At 32.4% G+C, this 22,471-nt stretch overlaps 1 protein-coding gene and 1 long non-coding RNA gene across 3 annotated transcripts; one reads left to right on the top strand and one right to left on the bottom strand.

Annotated features, from left to right (window-relative positions):
- Positions 1–11,219, top strand: LOC105136394 (uncharacterized). Its single transcript, XR_844333.1, has 3 exons — positions 1–12; positions 6,718–6,729; positions 11,141–11,219. It is a non-coding gene; the product is annotated as an uncharacterized LOC105136394 (long non-coding RNA).
- On the bottom strand, positions 11,141–17,312 carry UVR3 (DNA photolyase family protein). Of its 2 annotated transcripts, none has more exons than XM_011041706.1 (13): positions 16,724–17,312; positions 15,515–15,595; positions 15,207–15,386; positions 15,069–15,137; positions 13,947–14,033; positions 13,692–13,790; positions 13,529–13,612; positions 13,045–13,131; positions 12,856–12,927; positions 12,668–12,781; positions 12,101–12,188; positions 11,918–12,013; positions 11,141–11,623 (listed from the first exon to the last, which is right to left on the bottom strand). In XM_011041706.1, exons 1-13 carry the CDS (start codon positions 17,153–17,155, stop codon positions 11,370–11,372), a joined length of 1,743 nt encoding a protein of 580 aa, XP_011040008.1. In that variant the 5' UTR covers positions 17,156–17,312; the 3' UTR covers positions 11,141–11,369. The 2 variants fall into 2 exon arrangements, with proteins under 2 accessions (XP_011040008.1, XP_011040009.1); XM_011041707.1 differs by having other exon boundaries at positions 11,141–11,557; positions 16,724–17,311.
- Positions 17,313–22,471: the final 5,159 nt, after the last annotated feature.

Raw genomic sequence — 22,471 nt, 5'->3', positions numbered from 1 at the left:
TTTTTAATTAATGTTACTTTTTCTTCTTCAAATACATGTGTGTGAAAGAGTTTTTTTTTTTAATTAATGTTACTTTTTCTTTTCTTTTTTTGTATGAATCATGCAAGTAAGAGCATCTCCAATGGAGAAGCCAAATGAATAGCCAAAAATAAAAAATTAATATTTTGGCTTTTCTTTGTTTGTTTTGCATACTCCAATGGAGAAGCCAAACAAAATGCTAAAATGCTTTTTCTCTCCCACAAATGCTATTTCTACATATCTCTTTAAAGAGCCAAAACCAACAAAGTGGGACCACTAAAAAAATAGATCAATTAAATGTAGACATGTGGAAAAAAAATGACATTAAACAATATTAAGAAATAATAAAACACTTATTTTTTTCACTCCAATATAAATGGCTCTTCAAATGGCTTTTTTCCATTGGAATAGATATGGTAAGACAAGCTATATTTATACTATTCAAAATGTTATTTTGTCAATTTAGCTTTTCAAAATAGCATTTTGGATTGGAGATGCTCTAATGGAAGTAGTATAGTTGCATTGCTGTCGAAAAGATTGACTGGTAGTTTGGGATTTGCTACAACTGGCTTCCGTGAAAGAGATGGTACTTTATGTAGAAATCTTCACTTTGACTTTTAGCGTTTAAGAATAAGAGATGGTTAAAACTAGATAGAAGTATAATGCTCTTCGTCGCTATTTAGACTAATTTTTTTATAATATAAAAAAATACTGAGGCCTGAAAATGTAATTTAAATAAAAAGAAATTTGCATTGATCCAATTATATGATAGAAAAACAACAACGGTAAATGAATCTAATTTTAAAATAAAAGATGATAAGGATAATCAGAAGAAAAGAAATTCTTATTAAGAAAGATAAAATCACAAAGTTGAATTTCAAGATAATTTAATATTAAAAAATAAAATTATAAATTAAAACACTTCGAGTTAATCCAATAAAATAAACATCATCAAATAATCTATTAGAAATACCAATTAGACAGGTTTGAAACTAAAAGAATCTAAAATAAATTGATTGGGCTAATTTTAAATGCTTGGGTTAAATAGTTGCAAACATATCATGCTAAACCATCATGTGTTGTTTGGGTCATATCTAAAGTTACATATAGAATTTTATGGCAATTCTAGTTAAGGATGGAAATTAAACATATCAAGTTTTTCATATATATTTGGTAGGCTCAATAATTCATTCAAATAAAAGAGACTAACGTGTTTAAAGTTTTGTTTGAAATCTACGAGCAAACAATTTTTATTGTGCAAGGATTCGTTATGCAGCAACAATCCTTCCTCTACAACGAAAAAATTTGGCATCTTTGGCAGCAATGAAAGTTCTATTTTTTCAAGGAAACAAGGTCGATAATAGGAGTGATCATTTTTAGTTTAGTTTGGTTTTTATTAAAAAAAAATAAACAAATCAATTTTTTTAAAAAGAAACCAAAACCGGTTCAAAACCTTTTCTACTAATGGTTGAAATGAGGCTAGACATTATGGGCTTGGTAAGCAGAGCCTAGTGCTTGCCCCCACAAAGCAAGGGTCTGCATATGGGCTTGCAAGTTCAGGCCCATGCACATGAGACTTTTTTTAAAATTAATGGGAGGAATAATGTGTCATTTGCCCCTTTCTTCGCTAAAAAAAAAAAAAAGATGGTGTGCTTTTATCTTGGCCTCTTTTTTTACTTGTAAATGATAGTCGTTGCTATGCTTCGATGTAGGTAGCCCTAGTAAGCAAAGTCTAGTGTTTGACCCACAAAACAGGGCCTACATGTAGGCCTGTAAGTGCAAATCGATGCGCACAAGCCTTTTTTAAGTTAATGGAATAGATGATGAGTTGTTCACTCCTTTTTTTTTTCAAAAAAGAGATGCGTACTTCTATTTGACCCCTGTTTTTACTTATAAAAGGTAGTCATTGCTTACCCTTCGATGTAGGTATATATTTGAGGTGTAAGTATAGTTTTTGTGAGCATTTTTTTGGTATAAAATAAGCATAATCTCATAACGTACAAAGTAAACACATTCAAAACCTGATATGACTTAAATAAAAAACATAAAGACAATTTTATCAAAATTATTTAAAAAAAATCTAAGCAACAATGTTTTCTAGAACGTAAAATATCTAGACATGTCGTAGAAAACTCTTTAAAAATATTATTAAATCTAGTTAAACAAGTTAGTCTAAAAAACTTCTTAACTTGATTGCTTGCCTAGTTCGTGCTTCAAATTCATTATGTGAGAGCTGCTACAATGTTACCAAGTTGATTTGGCAATATCAAAATTAACTCAAACAACTTATAAAAATATAAGTTAACTAAAAAAAAACAACAAGAAGAAGATGGCATTATCAATTATAGTCTGTTCCCTTGAGGGATGTGGTTTTCCTCCATTATCAATTATAGTCCCTCAAGTTTTAATTTATTAGAAAATGAAAAACCGAACTATCCTTTACAAAACCAAGTCTGAGGCAAATAACAACAATTTTTTTATCCTTAAGAAACCCTCGGCATGTTTGTCCAAAAACATTACAAGGGAAAAAAAAATATAGAATTGTGCAAATCTATAATGCCAATAATTGTACATCAACAATAGCAACCCATGCGCCTTAATCTTTGTTGATATTAATCAAGGGCCACAATGCTCTATGCGAGCATGAATAATGGCTCGGGGTACAAATAAAACCCAATGCCTTCCTATATACGTAAATAAATAGTTGCATTTTTCATCAAACATTTGCTTGAGTTGGTGGGAAAAAAAAAAGATAAAAAGGAAACCACTTATTCAATTCCCGCTGAACTCATATCATCAACCTCTCTTATTCGAACAAACCCCAAGCCTCTAGATTTTTTCTTCGACATCTCCTCCAAGCCATGAGGCAACAACAATGGCAGCCTTGTTAACAACCCTAGACTGCCCTATTTTGTAATCCACGAACCAGCCATAAACTAAATAAGTCTCCCAAAACCAAAAGGTAGCCCCTCCAACCCTTCAGTGCAAAATATAGCCTTCACCCATCGTCGATGAAGCCCACCAACAAGCCATTTAACACAGTCAAAATAACTCACATAACCAAATTAAAAGAAAAAAGAGACAAAACAGAGTTGTGAGCTGATCTCACTCCTCAAGAAGTGGTGAGACATACCACGATTATAGAAAAGGGTTAGAAAGGGGAGCTAATCCCTATCCAAAGAAGACACAACCATCTAAAGTTTCGTCACCACGCGCTGCAGACGGTGCAGTGGCTTTTTATTTAAAGCATGTTTTGGAATCCTTATATTAAAATAATTTAAAAATATATAAAAAATATTTTAAATAAAATAAAATTCCAAAATAATCTCTTATTCTTAAGGGTATTCTCGTTTTTCTTAGTCTTTTATATCATATTTTGCATCGCTTTAAATGTACTCATTGTATTTGGGGGTGTTAGCAAAATGACTTGGTTTTGTTCTTGTAATTATGCCAGGAAAAAAATTCATGTAATGAATTGGATAGAATGTGTTGTACCCGTAGATTTTCATTTCCGACCTATATTGTTGCTTTAGTGAACCCCAATGTCTATAAATGGTTGAGTAAAAAATTTGCCTCTTTAGTTCCTAACAATGCAAAATAATAATAATAATAATAATAATAATTCAAGCAAGAAGTGCAATTTTTTGTTGCTTTCTTGAACCGAATCTAAACTTCTATAAAATGTTAAAAAAACAAATTCATTAAAGCAGTTAAGAGTACATGATATGTTGAGTCTAGAATTTCAATGCACTAGTCATCTTGAAAGAGAGAATTATATGGTTACTTGGGAAGTCTTTTGACTTTTAGGTTCTGTAAAGCGTTGTGATAATTAATACATTGTTTAAAGGGGACTCTCAGAAGATCCATTGAAAATTGCAGAAGGTTCTTCCAAAAAACATATAAGCAGGAAATAAAGACTCACCCATCATATATGCATTGATCTTTCCCTGAGAAAGAGAGCAAATTGTTTATAAGAAATGCCAAGTTTGGTGAGAAACTCAACTAGGCTTATATCTTCATCTGTTTAACAATTTCCATTTTTACTTCTCCTTATTATTATAAGTAATATATTTTTTTTTGCTTTGGTATGAGGGAGAGGTGTTAGGGCAGTAAAGACTTGGATCTAGCTAGGAATTGTTGCTTTTTGTGGATAATTTAACGACGCAAGGTCTGTATGGCGTCTAGATAGTCTGAGTCACAGTCTGTTGTATGGGTTGGTCGTGGCAGAGCTGCATGTTGGTTTCTTTAGGAAGAGAGGGATATGGCTGTGTGGATGGGCAGTGGCTTCGGTTAACGTGCTGGTAATAGGAAAAGGGATTTCTTGTTTGCTTGATTGGCTCTGATTTAAATAACAGTGTTGGTTTGTGGAAATAGAGAGCAAATGGGAGGGAAATAAAAACATAGAAAAAACCATATTTTCTGCCATTTCTTCTGCAGTAAATGAAGGGGATGAAAGTGAAGTGGCTGCACATTGTTTAGAACAACAGGTAAAGAAGAGGTGCATTTGTCCTTAGTGGGAAAAAGAAGAAGAAAAAGAAATGACCCATATTTCCTACCCATTCTTTCACAGGAAAAAAGGAAAATTAGGTGAAATGGTTGCACCTTTGACTTAACAACTTTTTTGTGTGAATCTCCTAATTTTCACTGTACAAAGCGAAGGCACTACTAATTGTGGTCTCCAATTTTGTAATTGTAAAGGGCATTTAAAGAGCACTATTGTGGTGAATAGTCATTTATATCTGGGTCTACAGTGAATCTTCAATACCTTTTAGTTTTTAACTAGATTTGCTACCTGCGCTTTGCCACGGGGCAGGATTGACAACGGATTGAGACATTAGTTCTATGTTTATATAAACACAATAAAAGCAAAATGCATTATTTTTTTTAACATGTGCAAAGCTATAATGCAAAACAATAAAGCAACCGTATGAATTATTTCAAACCCTTCAAAGCAATTACATAATTGAATTGTCTTGTTCAATTAAGCACGTTAGTCTGGTATGGTATGGAGTTTCATGTTTCTTAATAAATATATATAACAACTATGAAAAAGTTAATGAAGGTCACAACTGCATCAACAAAAAAATTTCTAGAGCGGTGGTGCAGCCTCTCTAGAGCTTCAGTTTCCCTCTAAAAAAAAGGTCATGTTATTCATAGACATTAATGAGATCAGCAAAAATAAATGGAGTGAAGGATAAGACTAATCCAATATCAATAGTAATAAAACATGAAGAGAAGGAAATAGATCTTTAAATTAAAAAAGGCAACCAAACAATAAACCACCTAGTTCTCTATTTTCAAGCAATATAGCCTATAGTAGTAAATATACATTCTTATGAATGTTTAGGATCTTCATTGAAATTCTAATCCAAAAAGCTCAATGGTTATTGTGTGTTAGAAATCACAACCTAATAGAAGCATTCATATATCTTACATACATGTCCTTTTTAAATTTTTGGACTAAAAAGTTTAATGGTTGTGCTGTGTTAGAAATTGCAGGTTTATGGGAGCATGCAGGCTTGTTTACTACATGGCTTCAACATACGGGACCATTGTAACATACTGGAAGTCCACACTGCTAATGATAGTGTTGATTATAGGAAGACCAACTATAAGAACCTTGGAAGCCACCCCTGCAACAATGCACTTACCACATTTGATTTAACAAAATGATACATAACATAGCATTGCACTTACTAATATCTTTTTACAACCTATTTTCCATCAATGACCACATCTTCTATATGGTCCAATGTTAATTGTTGATGGTGTTGTAAACACTCAAAGTGATTTTGTGTTAGGATTGCAACCCAACCAACCACTAAGTTCTGTCAGCCCCTATAATTGATCACATTCTCATTGTTGAATGAAGAAAAAAATCTGATTAGCCATGTAATAAATTGCTAGCTACACAGAATGATGTACACCACTTACCAAGTTTTTTTTCTACTCAACTTGTGCAGAGCCCTACAACTATATTGTTGGTCTAAAGATCCCTGCAAGCAAAAGTTGAAAAAACCTCAGATCCTTCTCTTCTCGATCAACAAATAACTCTCTCTCTCTCTCTCTCTCTCTCTCTCACACACACACACACACACACACACACACACACACACACACACACACACACACACACACACACACACACACACACACACACACACACACACACACACACACACACACACACACACACACACGCACAAAACCCTCAACAACCCATAAAAATCCAATATTTCCCTCTTACACTCCTCTTCATCTAACAGCAGGTGGTAGCAACAGATCTCTCAAGTGATTTTAGTTATCAAATATTGCCATAACATGTGGTTCGTTCATCCGAATATAAAGCTAGAAAATAACCTACTTGCAACCTTTGCGAGAAAGAGATCTATTCTAATTCAAGCAGTAGTTTCCTGAAGGCAAAAGTAAAGGCAAGAATGATATCTTGAGCATAGTTAGAAAAAAGTCATAAGTGTCTTTGACATGCATATGGATTAACTTTGATTCGGATCACTTGAATAATCACACCTCTCAGCATAACATGAAGGTTAATGCTTAGTGGTTACGTCTATAAACCTACCATCCGAGATGATACCCTAATAATCTATATTATAAAAAAGTCATTGGTATTAGAAAGAAAAACAAAATTAACAAAAGACTTCTTTGTCATTATATTTAGGCATATAACATTAAAGAAAGACACAATTAATAGTCCAAGACAATAGCTTTCCTACAATGAGCTTGAACTGTAACACATTGATAGTAATGTAATAGACCACACACGTAGTACATATAGTTCATTCTTTACTTTTGAGTCTTTGACACCAGGGTTTAAGACCACAAAATAAAGTTAATATTGTTGTCAACCGAATTCATGAAGTTATATGGACAAAATCATGAATAATTGCTAGTCATAATACCTACGTTTACATAACTCCATGTAATATAACTTTCCAGCCACAACTTTCATTTCTCCACCCCGACCCAATAGCAAAAATCTTCAATCTGATTATTGAGTTTGACTAGTCAAACTATTTTTCATAAAAACCAAGTTAGGGACTGCAGATGGAATAACTAATTTAAGCTTGGATTGTTAAATATACATGAAAATAATCAGGATCAATGGTAAGCAATATAAAGATGTCAAGAAATTGTGCAATTGCTTATTCAAAGATGAAGAAAATAGCATAACCTAACTAACAAATTTGATTAATTGATTAATAATTAATCACGTCCATCATCAAACTCAGATGAATTAGCATTCAACAAAAAAAAAGATGGAATTTGAAAAGGCAGGCCTAACCTTGCGACAAAAACAACAGATACAAGTCTTGCAGACACAACGATGACAATCATCGCAGATGAAATAGAGTCGAGCCATGCATGTCGAGCAAACTTCATGATGGTAGTAAACAACCCATTCTAGAACGGCTACACAATAATAAATAAATATGCAAGCTCATAATGGAATTCAATTAAAATCATGAAAAATTCTTTATAAAGGAAGGAGTTTATAATAATTTAATAGAAAAAATAAAAAAATAACAAAAAGATCAATTTGTTTTTGTGAATAGAAAGAGAAAGGGAGAGAGAAGCACCGGTGTGTGTGTATTTTTTTGTTTAAACACAGAGACAAATTGAATGGATGCTTATGGAGAGGAAAGAAAGAAGAAAATTTTATGGCAAAGAAGCCATGTGTGTGAGAATGAAAAGGAAGTGAAATTGAGCAAATCAATTTTGAGAGAGAGAGAGAGAGAGAGAGAGAATCGATTTCTTTAACTTTAGCCTTCATGACTTTTTTTGATCTAGAGGGTAAGGTGATAGAGATAAGAATAAAAAATAAAGAAGACAAAAGATGACAAATTGATTTGACAAATTGAAACTCAACTGAAAATGCAGCTTGATTAAGGTAAGCCCAGTAACCAGTAATTTCCAGAGCTACAACATTACACAAATTGCTTAACAGTAAAAATTAAAGTAAAATCCCCAACTAAACACAAATAAAACCACCAGCCTTTTCAGTAATACAAAACTAAATCTGATCAAGTGGGCATTACATTTAATGCATATCTCCCAAAATCACGCCGGATTTTCTGGGTTGGTGCCCACGTTCTTGTTCTTTTTTTAGGCAAGTTCTCAACTGGTTCTTGATTGATTCCAGATTCATTTTGAAAAGGTTGCTTTTGGTCTTGTAAGCGTGATTTCTATGTCATTTGATTGTAGTCTTAACCCCAACATCAGTCCCATCCCCTGCAAACCTCACCTAACCATCCTAGCCCAGATAAATATCCCATCCCCCATAAACCGCACCTAACAAATCCAAGAAACCACCAACAAATAAAACAGAGATGAACACAATCAAAGAAAAACTAAGTTCATTGTGTGAGTCCACAATGCATAACTCTGAATGAATAGTTGAATCATCAAATTTTTTAGTTTTGTTTTTGTTATGATGAAGTAAAAAAAAACACGCCAACGAACAACATATAAAAATAATTGAAGAAATTGAACAAAACTTCTTGTTAAACTAAACAAACTCGCCATGAGAAATACTGTTTGAATTCACAATAAATTCACAGCATTTTCCTGATCTCTTTTAGTTTTTTTTAATTCTTCAATTTTGTGAAATGCGATATCAACTGTCCTGTTTAATGGATGATAATTCCAGAGCAGAGAACAACCCAGCCAAGGAAGATCATTACAAGTGTTGTGTATTTGATTTTTAAAAAAATTATAGTTTCTGCAAGCTTGTGGTAAAATGAGAGAAACAAGGAGATCAATAGAGAGCAAGAAAACAACAAAGTTGTTGTTAAAGATTTATCTAAGATTATTTGATTAGCAATTATAGAAGAAGCGAAGAAGCTAGGGATTAATACTGTAGAGAAATTATTGTTTTTCTTTTTTTTTTTTTCAAGGAAAAGCAAGTTTCAGTATTTGGTTATGCACCAAAATAGCATAAGTAACAAAGAAATTATTAAAGTGCAAAATAGTTAAAATTGTTAATTAAATTTATTTTTATAGATATTTTAAATAATATAATTAAAATTAATTTTATTTATATATGATTTAATTCAAAGAAGCTCTAAAGATTTAAATAATAAATATTCAACTCATATGAATATCTTAAAACGAAGCTTTTTCATTAATTTATATGGAAACAACCACACCGGTCCATAAAAATAACAAATACAATAACAAATACAAGATTAGCTTGGCAAATCAATTCAATAAACCACCAGCTTAGATATGGCAATATCAGTTTTCATCTATATATATATATATATATATATATATAGAGGTTTCTTTCAAAAAAAATAAAAAAATCATTATAAAACAATGTTTTAACAATAAAAAAATTCAAGTAACATAAATAAACTACAACTTGGATTGAACCTTAAATTGAATAATTATAACTATGATACACATGATGTTTCAGTCAAATATTGGTATTATTAATAGAATGTTTAAGTGTTATTTAAAAAAAAAATTATTTTAAATTAATATTTTTTTTATATTTTTAGATCATTTTAATATACTAATATTAAAAATAATTTTTTAAAAATAAAAAATATTATTTAATATATTTTAAAATAAAAAATACTTTAAAAAACAACCATTATCACACTTCAAAACACTCTTTTCATGTTGTAATATCTTAACTATTATGGCTATGACTTCATTTTATATATATATAAAGAAAAAGCTGATAGCATTAAAAGCAAATCTCATAAATAATTAAATTAGTGAAATCTACCAGTAAATATCACTTTAAAACCATAATTCAACATCTCATGTATTATATTCTTTAGAGTACTAAATACAAATCTTTGCATTGTTTCTGCTCATTATAATTTTATTCTTTTATTGGGCAGTTTATTATTTTTAAAAGCATCAATTTTATTTTGATTTTTCACATAATGATAGCAAAATCTGCCGGATCAAGCTATAATTTCAAAACCTTGAGATCCTTTGCAATTCTTTTACTTAGCGAAATTTCTCCGTTTTTCTTAGAAAACATGTATATTTTATTAATCAATTATATATATATATATATATATATATATATATATATAAAGACAATATAAATGACATATCTAAATGAAGTTAAGCTGTGAAAGTAATAGAAATTGAATTAAATAGCTATACCGTATTAATAAATCATCCAAGATTAAAAATGCAAAAACAAAAATATTCATAAAAAAGATACGTATAATTGATTATTTGTGAAGGTTGTTTGTTTTTGTTGGATAATGAATTAACGATACCTCATAATTAATTACAACATAAATGAAAGTTGAACTCAAATTAAAAGTAATATATGTCGATAATAATTTCTAGATTAATTACAACATAAATGAAAGTTGAACTCAAATTAAAAGTAATATATGTCGATAATAATTTCTAGATTAATTACAACATAAATGAAAGTTGAACTCAAATTAAAAGTAATACATGTCGATAATAATTTCTAGATTAATATGAAAAATAAATTAGATACTTAAAAGCATATATATTATCTAAATAATACTTGAAACAGCAAAGGAGTCAAGAAAAAATAAGGATAAATCTTGAAATTAAAAATATAAATTGGAGTACAAATGCTGTGCTCTAAAAGTATTATCTTTATAAAAAATCCCAGGATCAAATTCAAACTTTACATTATATTTGTACATTTTATCTCATAATAAGATATGTACATATAATTGCTTAATAAGTATTAAAAAGTAATTTAATGCATAAATCCTCAATACAATCTTACCCTTTTCTTTTTCACAAATGCTCTTAAAAATTCACTACTAAAGTTTCAAGATAAAATAAACAAATACTAAAAAAAATAAAAATAGAGATGTATTTAGTTAGAAAAATACAAATAAAAACATAAAGAAATATATTTCTCTAAATTTTCTATCTCAATTATCTTCTTCGTATCTTTTGTTTTTAGATAATCAAGCATTATCTAAACAGAACTTAACCATATTCATTAAAAATTATAGATTTTCTGCTCATATTTTGTTGATGATTATCACTACTCTATTAGACTATTAGAAGATTCCAAATTAACTCCAAGGGCATTGACATAACTAAAACATCCGGGGGGCTTAAATTCGCCGAGAAAACCTAGGAAAAGCACTTCTCTTCAAGAAAGCTGAATCAAACTAAGCTGCTCGAGCAGCTTGAACATTTAGAATTTTCCTACAGCCATATTATGTTCTCGCCAAGAGCTTACGTCTAAATTTCCTTGCCTCATGCCTGCTGGAAGGTCAGCCTGAATCAATAAAATCCAAAATTTACTTTAATTATATCCAACGCCTCCTCTTCCTCTTTCCCTGAGAAGTTTTGCAGAAAGCTTCTCAGGTCAGGGGACCAACCTTTTGTCTTTGCCTTCTAATTTTTGGCTCTAGGTCTTCATCTTGCTCCAATTTTCTCCTTAGATTATCTAAATCTTCTTGGCTCAGCTGGCCATTCAATTTTTGGTTTAATGCATAGGCTTCTGCCAACTTCCTCTTGCACTCTTTGCTTGCAGAATCATGATACACCACTGAAACAAGCATGAGGGTGAAAATAAGTATAACTCCCATCTGCATGCAAATGCATGGCAAATCAACTGCAAAACAAAATTATTGGGAAAATGGGTAGACAGGAGGCAGACGCTAATAACACATGGACTACTAGTTTGGCATTTGGCAGGCGAGTAGCAAATTCAAAATGAACTGTGCTACCACACACTGCAGCACTTTTTTTTACCAATGGCACATAGTCATGGATATTGCATGGCTTCTAAGGCATTATTGGTGCGAGTGAATAAATCAACTCGCTACAAATCCCTTGGGAAAAACGACCAGATCCAGATAATGGTGTATAACTAAGGATAAGGCACAATAAATGGTAGTCGACAGACCTGGTTTTGGATAATCTCTTCCTATTATGCACTTTGCTTTTCTTTGAATGCCTGGTGGAGCTGTCCATGGCTCATAGATGTACTCCTTTGGCATATCTGAGCATTTGTATAATTATAAAATGCATATAACGATTTACACTCAGCCAAAAGAAATAAAATGACATGATAGGAACTCCAGATTACCTTTCAATACAGGGAGAAAATGTCTTATATAATTACCATTTGGATCATACTTCTTCCCAAATGATATTGGTGAGTAGATACGGTTATACTGTCAGCAGAAAATCCAATAAAAATTTTAGAAAGCTAGAGCACAACAAATTGTGAAACAGAGCAGTAATGTTTTGAAGGGTAAAAAGGAAACGAGCATCCAAGCACAATTCAGGCAAACGTAGGCAGCAGATAAGGGATCGGGAAACAAATCAACCAGTACTTCCTCCTAGATATAAGGAAGCTTATGTGCTTTTCGGTTTATTTCACCATATAATATTATCTGTTCAAACCTTTAGAATGTTGCCAGAAAAAAATACTGAAATTAGATGATTCAAAATTATCAAATGAGACAATCATTCCCCTCTATAATACTTTTTGAGCTGATTTTTTTTTTCTGATAGAGCACTAAACATGAGTCTCACATGCAGTCAGAGTGCTGAAGGTTCCATGATATCTTGGAGTTTTGGAATGATTCAAGTCCCTACCAACCAATTAGTGACGGTATCATCAAAACTTGTTTATACTGCTTCTGCATACCTGGTAAAAAAAGGATGAACATGATAGCCATAGCCAATTTCCATTATTTATTGCCCAATCTGAATCAATCAGAAGTCTCTCAAAAACATCACGACCTCTTTCCCAGTGAAGAAACTATAAGCAGTAATGATTCTGGTCAGTAACAGAGGAGATTAAGAAAAAGAGAGGAGGATATATTGGTAATATACCAGATCCCCACGAGTGAGAAAACATGCAACAGAATGCCGTGCTAGATGGTGCATCCAACCCCACTTGTGGAGCTACAAGAAAGACACATATTTAACTTCCAATGAGTTTGCTAGAAACTGGATCAGCACACCTGTTTTGGAATATAAATTGAAAAACTGAACAATTAGTAGTTTTGCAACAAATCTAACCTGGACCATGATGGCATCAATCCAAGGGTATCCTGTTCTAGCTTCCCTCCAAGCTGCTAGCAATTCATCATCATCATTCCATGGTATCTGTAATTCCACATAGGTATTAAGTCATGGCCTTGTAATAGAGAGGAAATCCATGCATGCAGAAATTAAAATGAAGACAGTAGATAGTATTTCCTGGTTTGATTTTCAAATATATAAGAAGATAAAGGAATCACCCTCATTAAAAATCATAACAAAAAAAAAAAACTCAACCATAAGTGAGTTCCAAATAACCAAAACTACATATATAGAGGGTCTTCTCAGAGCAAAATTTTAAATAATGCTATGGCATGAACCAGACATCAGGGATCTGTAGCCCTCTTTCAAGAAAAAGGAACCAGCTCCTTTCAAATTGCAATAAACAAAACAAGGACAAAAACTAATAGAAGAGATATACATAAGTTATGGAAATATCGCATACACGATGATGGGTGCTTACCTGCTTGCATAGTTTGTTGCCCTCCATCCGATCAAAATTGGGAGTGCCAAAAGCCACAGTGTAGAAAAAATCTCTCCATAACAACTGCCAGAATTTGAATCTAAATTCAAGTGTACCAGCATGTGCAACAAGCAATACAAATGATTGATGGAGTTGAACTGACCTGGCCTGCAAGAGATACAGGTGGTGACGTGTGCTTCTGGACGTTTTTATAGACATCTTGAAGGCATTGATAGAAATACCTGGAAGAGAGACAGCCAAACTGTCTAGGAGATTAAAACAATGGCAACGAAAATGAAGAATGATGAAGGGCTTGTTGATAACTTGAGAGTTTTAGTTAGAATTTTCTAGTTGCATGTTACAACTCTTGTGACAAGTAAAACAGATTTAATGACCGACAGAGTAATCGGCTGCTCACCTTTAAGTACGGTGATAGCACAGTTGTTGCAGGTTTTACAAACGCAGAAGGATTGCCCTTAGGTTTCTCAAAATTTGCTACCCACTCCTGCAATACCAAGAAAAGGTGAGCAACATAAATGCTTCACCTAGATACTACAAGACAGAAATTGAGGAACACTATGGTTACGAATTCAAGAAAAACATGTGACTACTGTTGATGGGATTTCAGTAAAACCAGATAAAATTCCATAACCTGAAAAGGGGCAAACTTACTGGTTTTGTACAAGCAAGGTGTTCTTGTGATCTTGTGAAAACTATAGGAGGAAAATTTAAATAGAAGAGTGGGTTCTAATGGGTATGAGGGAACGTTATATGCATGAAGTGACCAGTAGATTGAGGAAAAATGAATATAGATTCAATGTTGTTTGCAGGATTGAATTTAAGAGCATGAATCCATCAATTCAGAAATGCAGTGAAATATGCCTTTAGTGGATTGTAAAAGCTTGTTGCAAGAAGGTAAAAAGAGTACAGATGAATCTAGATATGTAAAAGAGAATTGTTGTTCAAGAGAGAGAGGTTACAGGATAGAAATCAGAAGATTAGAATACGCAAAATGGATAACTACTTCCATTTCGTTAACAAAGCACGTGCCAAACTGACTGCCTGCCTTTCCCTCCCCTTTCACACGTGCATTAACCAACTAGCCTAACAGATATTCCCTCCAAAACTAACCAACAATTGATCAACCAACAACAGCTAACTGACTGCCACGAGTCACTCCCCAGAGCAACAAGAGGGCTTCTCCAGAAACATCGCCATAAAACTCTCTCCACTTGCATGAATATAACATTAGCTGATAACCACAGTCTCAACTAAAGCAAACCACAGTCCCATTTTAGTTGGGATTGGCTAAGAGTATAACCAGACTATTAAACATTAATAAAACTTCAAGAAAACAAACATTGAACATGTAAGAACAAACTCAGGTTGTTGCATAATAAAACCTTACATGAATTATTGGATCTCAAAACCACGGGGAAAAAATGAAACTCATAAACTAAATAAAAGCGTGAATGACTTCATCTTCTAATTATCAGCTAGTCAAGAAAGCAAAAACTTCATGGGTGCTACTACAATGTACCTTATCACTGATTGATTCTTTCAACCTCTTCAATGCTTCTGATTCGCCTCCTCTGAAAGGAATCCATTCCTTCAAACAAATTTTTATTTATCAGAAGTCCAAAAATGGAACAATCTTAGAGCAGTGATAAATTCTTACTTGTTCAATGTCTCCATAACCAAGGTCTTTGATAGTTGGAACTTCTGAAATCTCACAGCTTCCAACATCTCCGACTGGAGGAAGTGAGGAAATAGAGGTTAAAAGTGGGGATGATGCCCATGAAGGTTGTCCAGAGAGCTTTAGAAATGATTGGTAAGTCAGTGGGGGCTTTCCTCCATTCTTTTTGGATATGAACCATTGCAACAGGGAAAAAGTAGCCAATATTAGTATGATAAAACAAATAAAACAGCTCCACATCAGTAAAAGAAATTATGTCAAGGAACATGACAATACCACTTCTAACCTACCCTTTGTATGATATCTGCTGGATTGAAAAGTGTGTGACTGACAGGAGAAAAAACTTCAATCCCTGCTGCAGAGGCATATTCCTGTAAGAACATAGATGATTCAAACCTCCTATCAGCGGGGATAGGCTACTCAGGCACATACTTACAAGAACTATTTAGCACTCCATATACATGTACTTCGTATTCAATGTTCACACTTCACACAACATCCATTCATAGAGCTGACAATGGGTTTAATTCAGGTCGGCCCTTACTAAGGTGGAGGAAATCGACCTTAGAACTTGAAATTTTGAAATGATAAAGGAACACTAAAAACCATTAAGATTCTAGAATTAACACAATGAAAAGAGAACTCTTAAAACTGTCAATGAAAATCAATGCATAAGTGGCAAACTACCAAATATTTAATTTCAGTATGAACAGATCCTAATGTTTTTCTTTTTTCTTTTTCGGGTGCATGAAAAGAGTGTAGAATTTCGTTGAGAAATGCAATTTGTAATGTGCTAAGAAACAGTCGATTGCGATGATTTTAACAGCATTAAGAACGTAGATATAAAGAGAATACAGTACTTCAATGTCTAAATCTTGAAAAAATGGACCAGCGTCATGCTCCGTTCCTCTTAGCTTTTCTATGAATGTTTGCAAGATGGCTTCTCAAGCTACTGATGTGTCAGCAAGTTGATGATGGTGCAGGACAGCAAATGAATATCATGCAACTCCTTAACGTAACTGCCTCATGATAAATGGTACAACAACATTTTTCTTGTACTAACCATGATATATATATATATCAGCGTTACTGAACGGTGCAAGCAAAATGTTACTGTCCATTTTGGCAACCACCCTCCGACGAGGGGCGGAGCTCTAAGATTCAACAATAAGGGGCAAATAAAGAATTGCAAGAAATGTAGGGGGCAAACATCTAAAGAGAAGAGGATAAATTTAAAATGATAAAATTAAAATTAAAATTAAAGAAGGCTAAAATGAATATTTTGAAAATTTCAGAAGGCAACTGCCCCCCTTCTCCCCCCTATGTCGCTCCACCCCTGTTCGGGCCATTCATGAAACTCACTTGTTTTTCACTGTAACCAAGTTATTGATCTTGATCACCAGGTTAAAAAACCCATATCACCAAATTTCATGAGAAAAAAGAACTAACAATAACGATAAAAATTAAATAAATAAAAGAGAAGAAAATAGTATTGTTACCTTAACTCTAATATCTAAAGCTTGATAATGTGGGTCAGTGTCATACTCAAAGCAAAGCTTTTTCACACCCCATTCTTTCAAGCACCGAATCAAAACCTGACCTGGCTCTCCTCTTAAGATCAGCAGCCTCGAACCCAGCTTCTTGAGACTCGTGTCGAGATCAACTAAACTCTCTAGCAGGAAACGGATCCGGTTCAGTCCGGCGAGCCTTGACCCTGGAGAGAAGGCTTTTGGATCTGGCTCCATGTAATGCGGGTCAATCACAAAAACTGGATAAACAAAATCAGACCCTTTGGAAGCATATTCTAAGGCTGGGTTGTCGTGGATCCGAAGCGCCTTCCTGAACCACATGATGGAACCCGACCCGGATGCAGCCATTAGAGGGTTCTTCAAGTGCTGAGTAGGTTTAGACAAACAAAGTGATAATTGCATTGCATTGCATCGCGAAATAGTCAGTGAGGGAGCTTTAAATTGAATTGGATGACGCTGACTGGCTAACGAGCTCTTGGGGTATAGGATAGGGAGGGTAGAGGTGGATTTTGTGGAGGAGAGGGCTGATCTGCACCATGCACACTGCGTTTTGGGGGGAAGTTATGGTGAGCGGTGCATATAAGCTGACAGCACTAGTCAGCTGTTGTTAGCGAAAAGTGATGACAACAGCTTAGCTTACCTGGCGGTAGAAATGATTAATTAATTATAGTGGTGGCGTGTTTACGAGTGATATGGATATTAAAAGTTTTTTTAAAAAAATATATTCAAATAATATTTTTTATATGTTATTTTATTTAGATTTATCATTATTATTTTTTATTTAAAAATATCTTTTTCTATAATTAAATCTTCTAATCTCATCATTATATATAAAAAAACACTTAGAATATATTTAATACAAGATTAAGTTAAAACATTTATAATTTTATAACTAAATATACAATAAATTAAAGTGAATGTAGCATACTTTACTCTTTAGAATATTAAATTAGTGTGAGTTTTCTATTAAATTAATAAGCTCTATATATATATATATATATATATATATATATAAAAGAGGGTTTTTTATATTATATAAAATTTTAAACTACTTTCATCGATATAATTAATTATTTTTTTGATATTTAAGAGTTCAAATTTAAAAACGTAATGCAAATAAAATTGAATGAATTACCTTTTACAAATGAAGTAAATTAGAGTGAGTTTTTATATTTAAATTACCATGATTGCAAGCAGCTAATTATAACCTACTCCCTTTAATTTAAAATAAAAAAGCTAAGTAATTAATTACTATTGGTGCAAAAAACAATTAACTAGTCTTTTCTACTATAATTGACCATCCTAAATTTAGTAATTATTGTCCTAAGAAATGCCCTTGTGTCCTCTCTCAAAATACCTACTGCCACAACGTGGACATGTTTTACAATTTTACATGCCATGCCATCCACCTCATATTCTTTGACAACTGTTGTCAACCAATGGGTGAGCGGTTAATAAAGGCGCCACGTTCTGGTTTTGAAAGGCGGAGGCGAAAGGCGCGCTCTTTTCGTGGACAGTTTTTACCCAAGGAAACATACTGGCTCGCCCAGCCTCTTTTATATATGTATAGTTTTAGGGAAGGGTTTTCAAGAGCATCCCAATGAAAAATGAAAAGCTAAATTAATAAAATAACTTTTTAAATAATATAAATATAATTTTTTTTATTATAAGCAATCTAATAATAAAAAAACTATTTAAAAAAGTTATTTATATTTTAATATATTTCATGTTAAATTTATTTTTTATAATTATATATAATTTTGATTTTCAATTTTTTTAAAAAAAATATTCATGCTTTAAAAAAATAACCGCCACCATTTTAAATTTTAAAATTTCAAATTTTTAAAAAAATGACCGCTAACATTCTAAGATTTTAAAATTTAAAAAAATAATCCATTTATAAATATTCTCATATACCTTTTTTCTCATCATTCCATTGTTTTCTCTCCAATCAAAAATATATTTCATTAAAATTCATCATGAATCATTCTAATTTTAATTTTTATGATACTTTTGATTTTGATGATGACACTCCTGTGTTCGCTTTTCAAGTTGCTGCTGTTGTGGTTACTGAAGAAGAATCGAATAATCAAGGGCGGAGAACGGGGTATCGTAGCTCTATTCTTGGCCATAATATTGTCAATCCTAATAAAAAGAAAAGTCAGTTAAGGTTATATAATCATTATTTTGCTAAAAATCCTAAATTCACTGAAACTCAATTTCGAAGAAGATTTCGGATGAGTCATCATCTTTTTCTTCGAATCGCAAATACAATGGAAGCTCATAATCCATATTTCAAACAAAAAATAGATGCTCTTAGTGTTCTTAGTTTATCTTGTCTTTAAAAGGTAACTGCAGCTCACAGAATACTTACATATAGTATTCCCACAAATCTTACTAATGAATATTTTTAAATTGGAAAAAGGACTATGATAGAAAGTCTAAGAGCTTTCGTCAAGGCAATCGTAGAAGTTTTTGATGATTGGTATTTAAGGGCACCAAACGAGGCCGATATTTGTCGATTATTATCAATTAAAAAGCAGCGTGGATTTTTTAGGGATGTTAGGGAGCATTGATTATATGCATTGGAAATGGGAGAAATGTCCAATTGCATGGCATGGGATGTATACCGGTCATTGTCATGAACCAACTATAATTCTAGTGGCGGTGACTTCACAAGATCTTTGGATATGACATGCCTTTTTTGGAATGCCTGGATTATTAAATGATATTAATATTTTTGATCGGTCACCTATCTTCACTGCACTTGCTGAAAGTTGTACTGCTCCTATCAATTATATAATTAATGGGCATGAATATACAATGAGATACTATTTAGCAAATGAGATTTATCATAATTGGTCACCTTTTGTTAAGACAATCCCAAGGCTATTAGGAGCAAAGAGAAAATATTTTGCAAGTAAGCAAGAGTCTGTAAGAAAGGATGTAGAGCGGCCATTTGGGGTGCTCCAATCTTGTTTTGCAATTGTACGTGGACCTGTTCGATACTGGGATGAAGAAATGCTTGCAAATATTATGAAAGCTTGCATAATATGATTATTGAGGATGAAGGAGCAATGAACCTTGGATTTGACCATGAATGTGAAGTCAATTCCTTTATATCAGTGTCACATGGTGAAATACTAGAACTACATGATTTTTTTCAAACTCACAATTGAATCAGGGATAGAGCAACTAACTCTCAACTACAAGAAGATTTGGTTGAACATTTATGGGAACAATATAGTAACGAGTAGAATCATTAGCTTTGAACTTCTTATGTCATTATAATTTTCAAGTTTTTTATGTTTTTTTTTCATTATGGTTGTTATCTTTTAAGTTAATTAATCCTACTTATTATTGCTAAATGTTAGAAGAACTTCAAAAAAGTATTATGAATTGATATCACTTTTATCATAATATATTTAAAATAACCAATAAATTTCTAAATATTTTAATTAAAAATATATTACATTAAACAATAAATAAATCTAGTTAATTAAAAATTAAAACCCCTCTTTTGAATAATTTCTAACTTTCTATTTTGAAAATACGTTGTAGAAATTGGATCCAAATTAGAAATATTCATTTTCATAATTTGTTATTCTTTCTCAATCCTATTCAATTCTTGTTTATCTTGACTTTGTTGAATCATCATAACTTGTTGCTTTAACATAATTTTTCTGTCTTATTTCTTCTGATCCTCAATTTCAACTAGGATATTGAATTGTTGTAAGAGATTTGTTACAGTTGTCTCCCCAACTTTATCTTTTCCTTGTTTAAGTTTAAGTTGTTCCTTTGCAGCCTTCCAACCAATTAGTCTATCTTGATAAATCAACAGTTCACTGTCTTCTCCTAAACTAATAGAATTAAGGGTAGATAGAGCTGATGAAGTCGAACTTGCATTGACATGACTTTTTTGTTTCTTGTTTAACCTTTGATGTTGACTTTCACGCTCAAATTGTCATTTGGGTTCTTTTCTTAAGATAACCCAACAATGTTCTAGTTGAAATTGTTTGCTAACGCACGAAGCATACATTTGTCGAGTATCATTAATCTGGTCAGTAAAAAATTAGAGAAATTAAATAATGTTAAAATATATGTTAAACAATTTAACATGAAAATAAATATTAAAATTACCATTGATTCTTCAGTCATTCCACTTTGTTGATGATTTTCAATTTGAGTAACAAATCCAACAAATTTACCGACTTCTCTATTTATTTCTTGCCATCTATTTGAGAACGATTATTCAAGTTTTCTCCATTCTCTACAAAGTAAGCATGTACTCAAGCCCAGAACTGTTTTGTTTATTGTTCAACTCCTGTCATTGGATCTTTGCTTGTATTTAGCCATGCAGAGACAAGTAAACAATCTTCCTCTGGCGAGAATTTTCTACTTCTTTATGATTTTTTTTTTTATTGTATGGACATTTAAATTTGAGTGTGTTAAGTCATCAATTAATTGATTAGAATCAATTGGTTGAGAGAGAATATCTTCTAACTCACTCATAAGAAAGTTGGTGAAACAGCTTAGAAAATTTGAATCCATCTACATTAAAAAAAAAACCCCAAGTTAAAACCTTATAGGAGAGTGTAAAAAAAGTGCACATTCAATGTCTAGCAATTTTGTAATTTAGATACATATGAATTAATAATAAGCATTGCATCTGTTGCGATGTCGTGGTCGCACAAATTAATTACCCTAACTTAAAACACAACACACAAGATAGTATAGAGCAAGCAAGGGGTCGATCCCCCAAGGAAGATTTAGTTCAGATTTTTTTGCTATACGTTATGCAATTGGGGGGTTTTGATTTGTGATGATCTAAACTATGGAAGAAATTAAACTAGCAAACAAAATCAATTGAAATCGAAATTTATCAAGAAAACAAACCTTGGTTGCAAGCACACATCCACCAATGGATTGCAATTTTCAGATTCAACCCCTTCCTTACCCTCAGAGATTGACTCATCATCTTTTTCATAATATAAACTGAAAATAAAAGGAAGAATAAATCTCACGGTTCTTGAAATCCGAAGGTTTGTTGTGTCCTTGCAACCAAGAAAAGAGCTTAGCCTTGCATAACCATTGAACAACTACTCTTAAAGAATGAAGAGAGCATGATTTTTTGGGTTTGTAGAGGAGAGAATTTATGTTTCTTAACTTCTAGCTGGTGCCCCCCTTCTCTCCTCTCTCTCTTTCTTTTTATATGCTAAGAAACCCTAGTTCCTAATTTACAAATTAGTCCTCCCTTAAGTTGACAATTGACATTTAAGTACTTCAATAACTATTTTCCCTAAAAAAGAGAAATAGTCTTGCATGAAATCTTCAAACTCTGACTTAGATGAGCTAAATTGCTGATATAAAAACTTGGATGACGGTTTAGAAGCTTTGAAACGTAATTTGGACTCATTTCTTCATGAAACCTGATTGGTGGCAGAATTCAGTTGTCATATTTGAAAAATCATATCTCCCTCATCTGAAATCGTTTTTAGATGAAATTTAGATCATCTACAGACCTTTGAGTCTGGAATCCCACAAAATTGATTTTTCATAAATTGGACTTCTATAGCTCCAGATATTGAATTTTGAATAGACAAATGTCAACTGTGACAGAATGCGAGATTTGACTTTGAAGGATGTGATTTCCATGATCTTCCTCTTTTTATTTTTCTTGCATTACATTTCCAGAAAGGTATGGATGTTAGCTTTTTA

The sequence above is a fragment of the Populus euphratica genome, unplaced genomic scaffold, assembly GCF_000495115.2.
Source record: "Populus euphratica unplaced genomic scaffold, PopEup_1.0 scaffold174.1, whole genome shotgun sequence".
NCBI lineage: Eukaryota > Viridiplantae > Streptophyta > Magnoliopsida > Malpighiales > Salicaceae > Populus > Populus euphratica.
Note: the sequence above shows the minus strand (reverse complement) of the source record. Positions and strands in the feature narration are given on the sequence as shown.

Coding starts and splice junctions, on each gene's coding strand:
- UVR3 (XM_011041706.1), bottom strand. CDS start 17,155: ATGCAATTATCACTTTGTTTGTCTAAACCTACTCAGCACTTGAAGAAC. Junction 14,034..15,068: donor AAGAATCAATCAGTGATAAG/GTACATTGTAGT, acceptor TTGGTATTGCAG/GAGTGGGTAGCAAATTTTGA. Junction 12,014..12,100: donor TTTTCTCCCTGTATTGAAAG/GTAATCTGGAGT, acceptor ACAAATGCTCAG/ATATGCCAAAGGAGTACATC.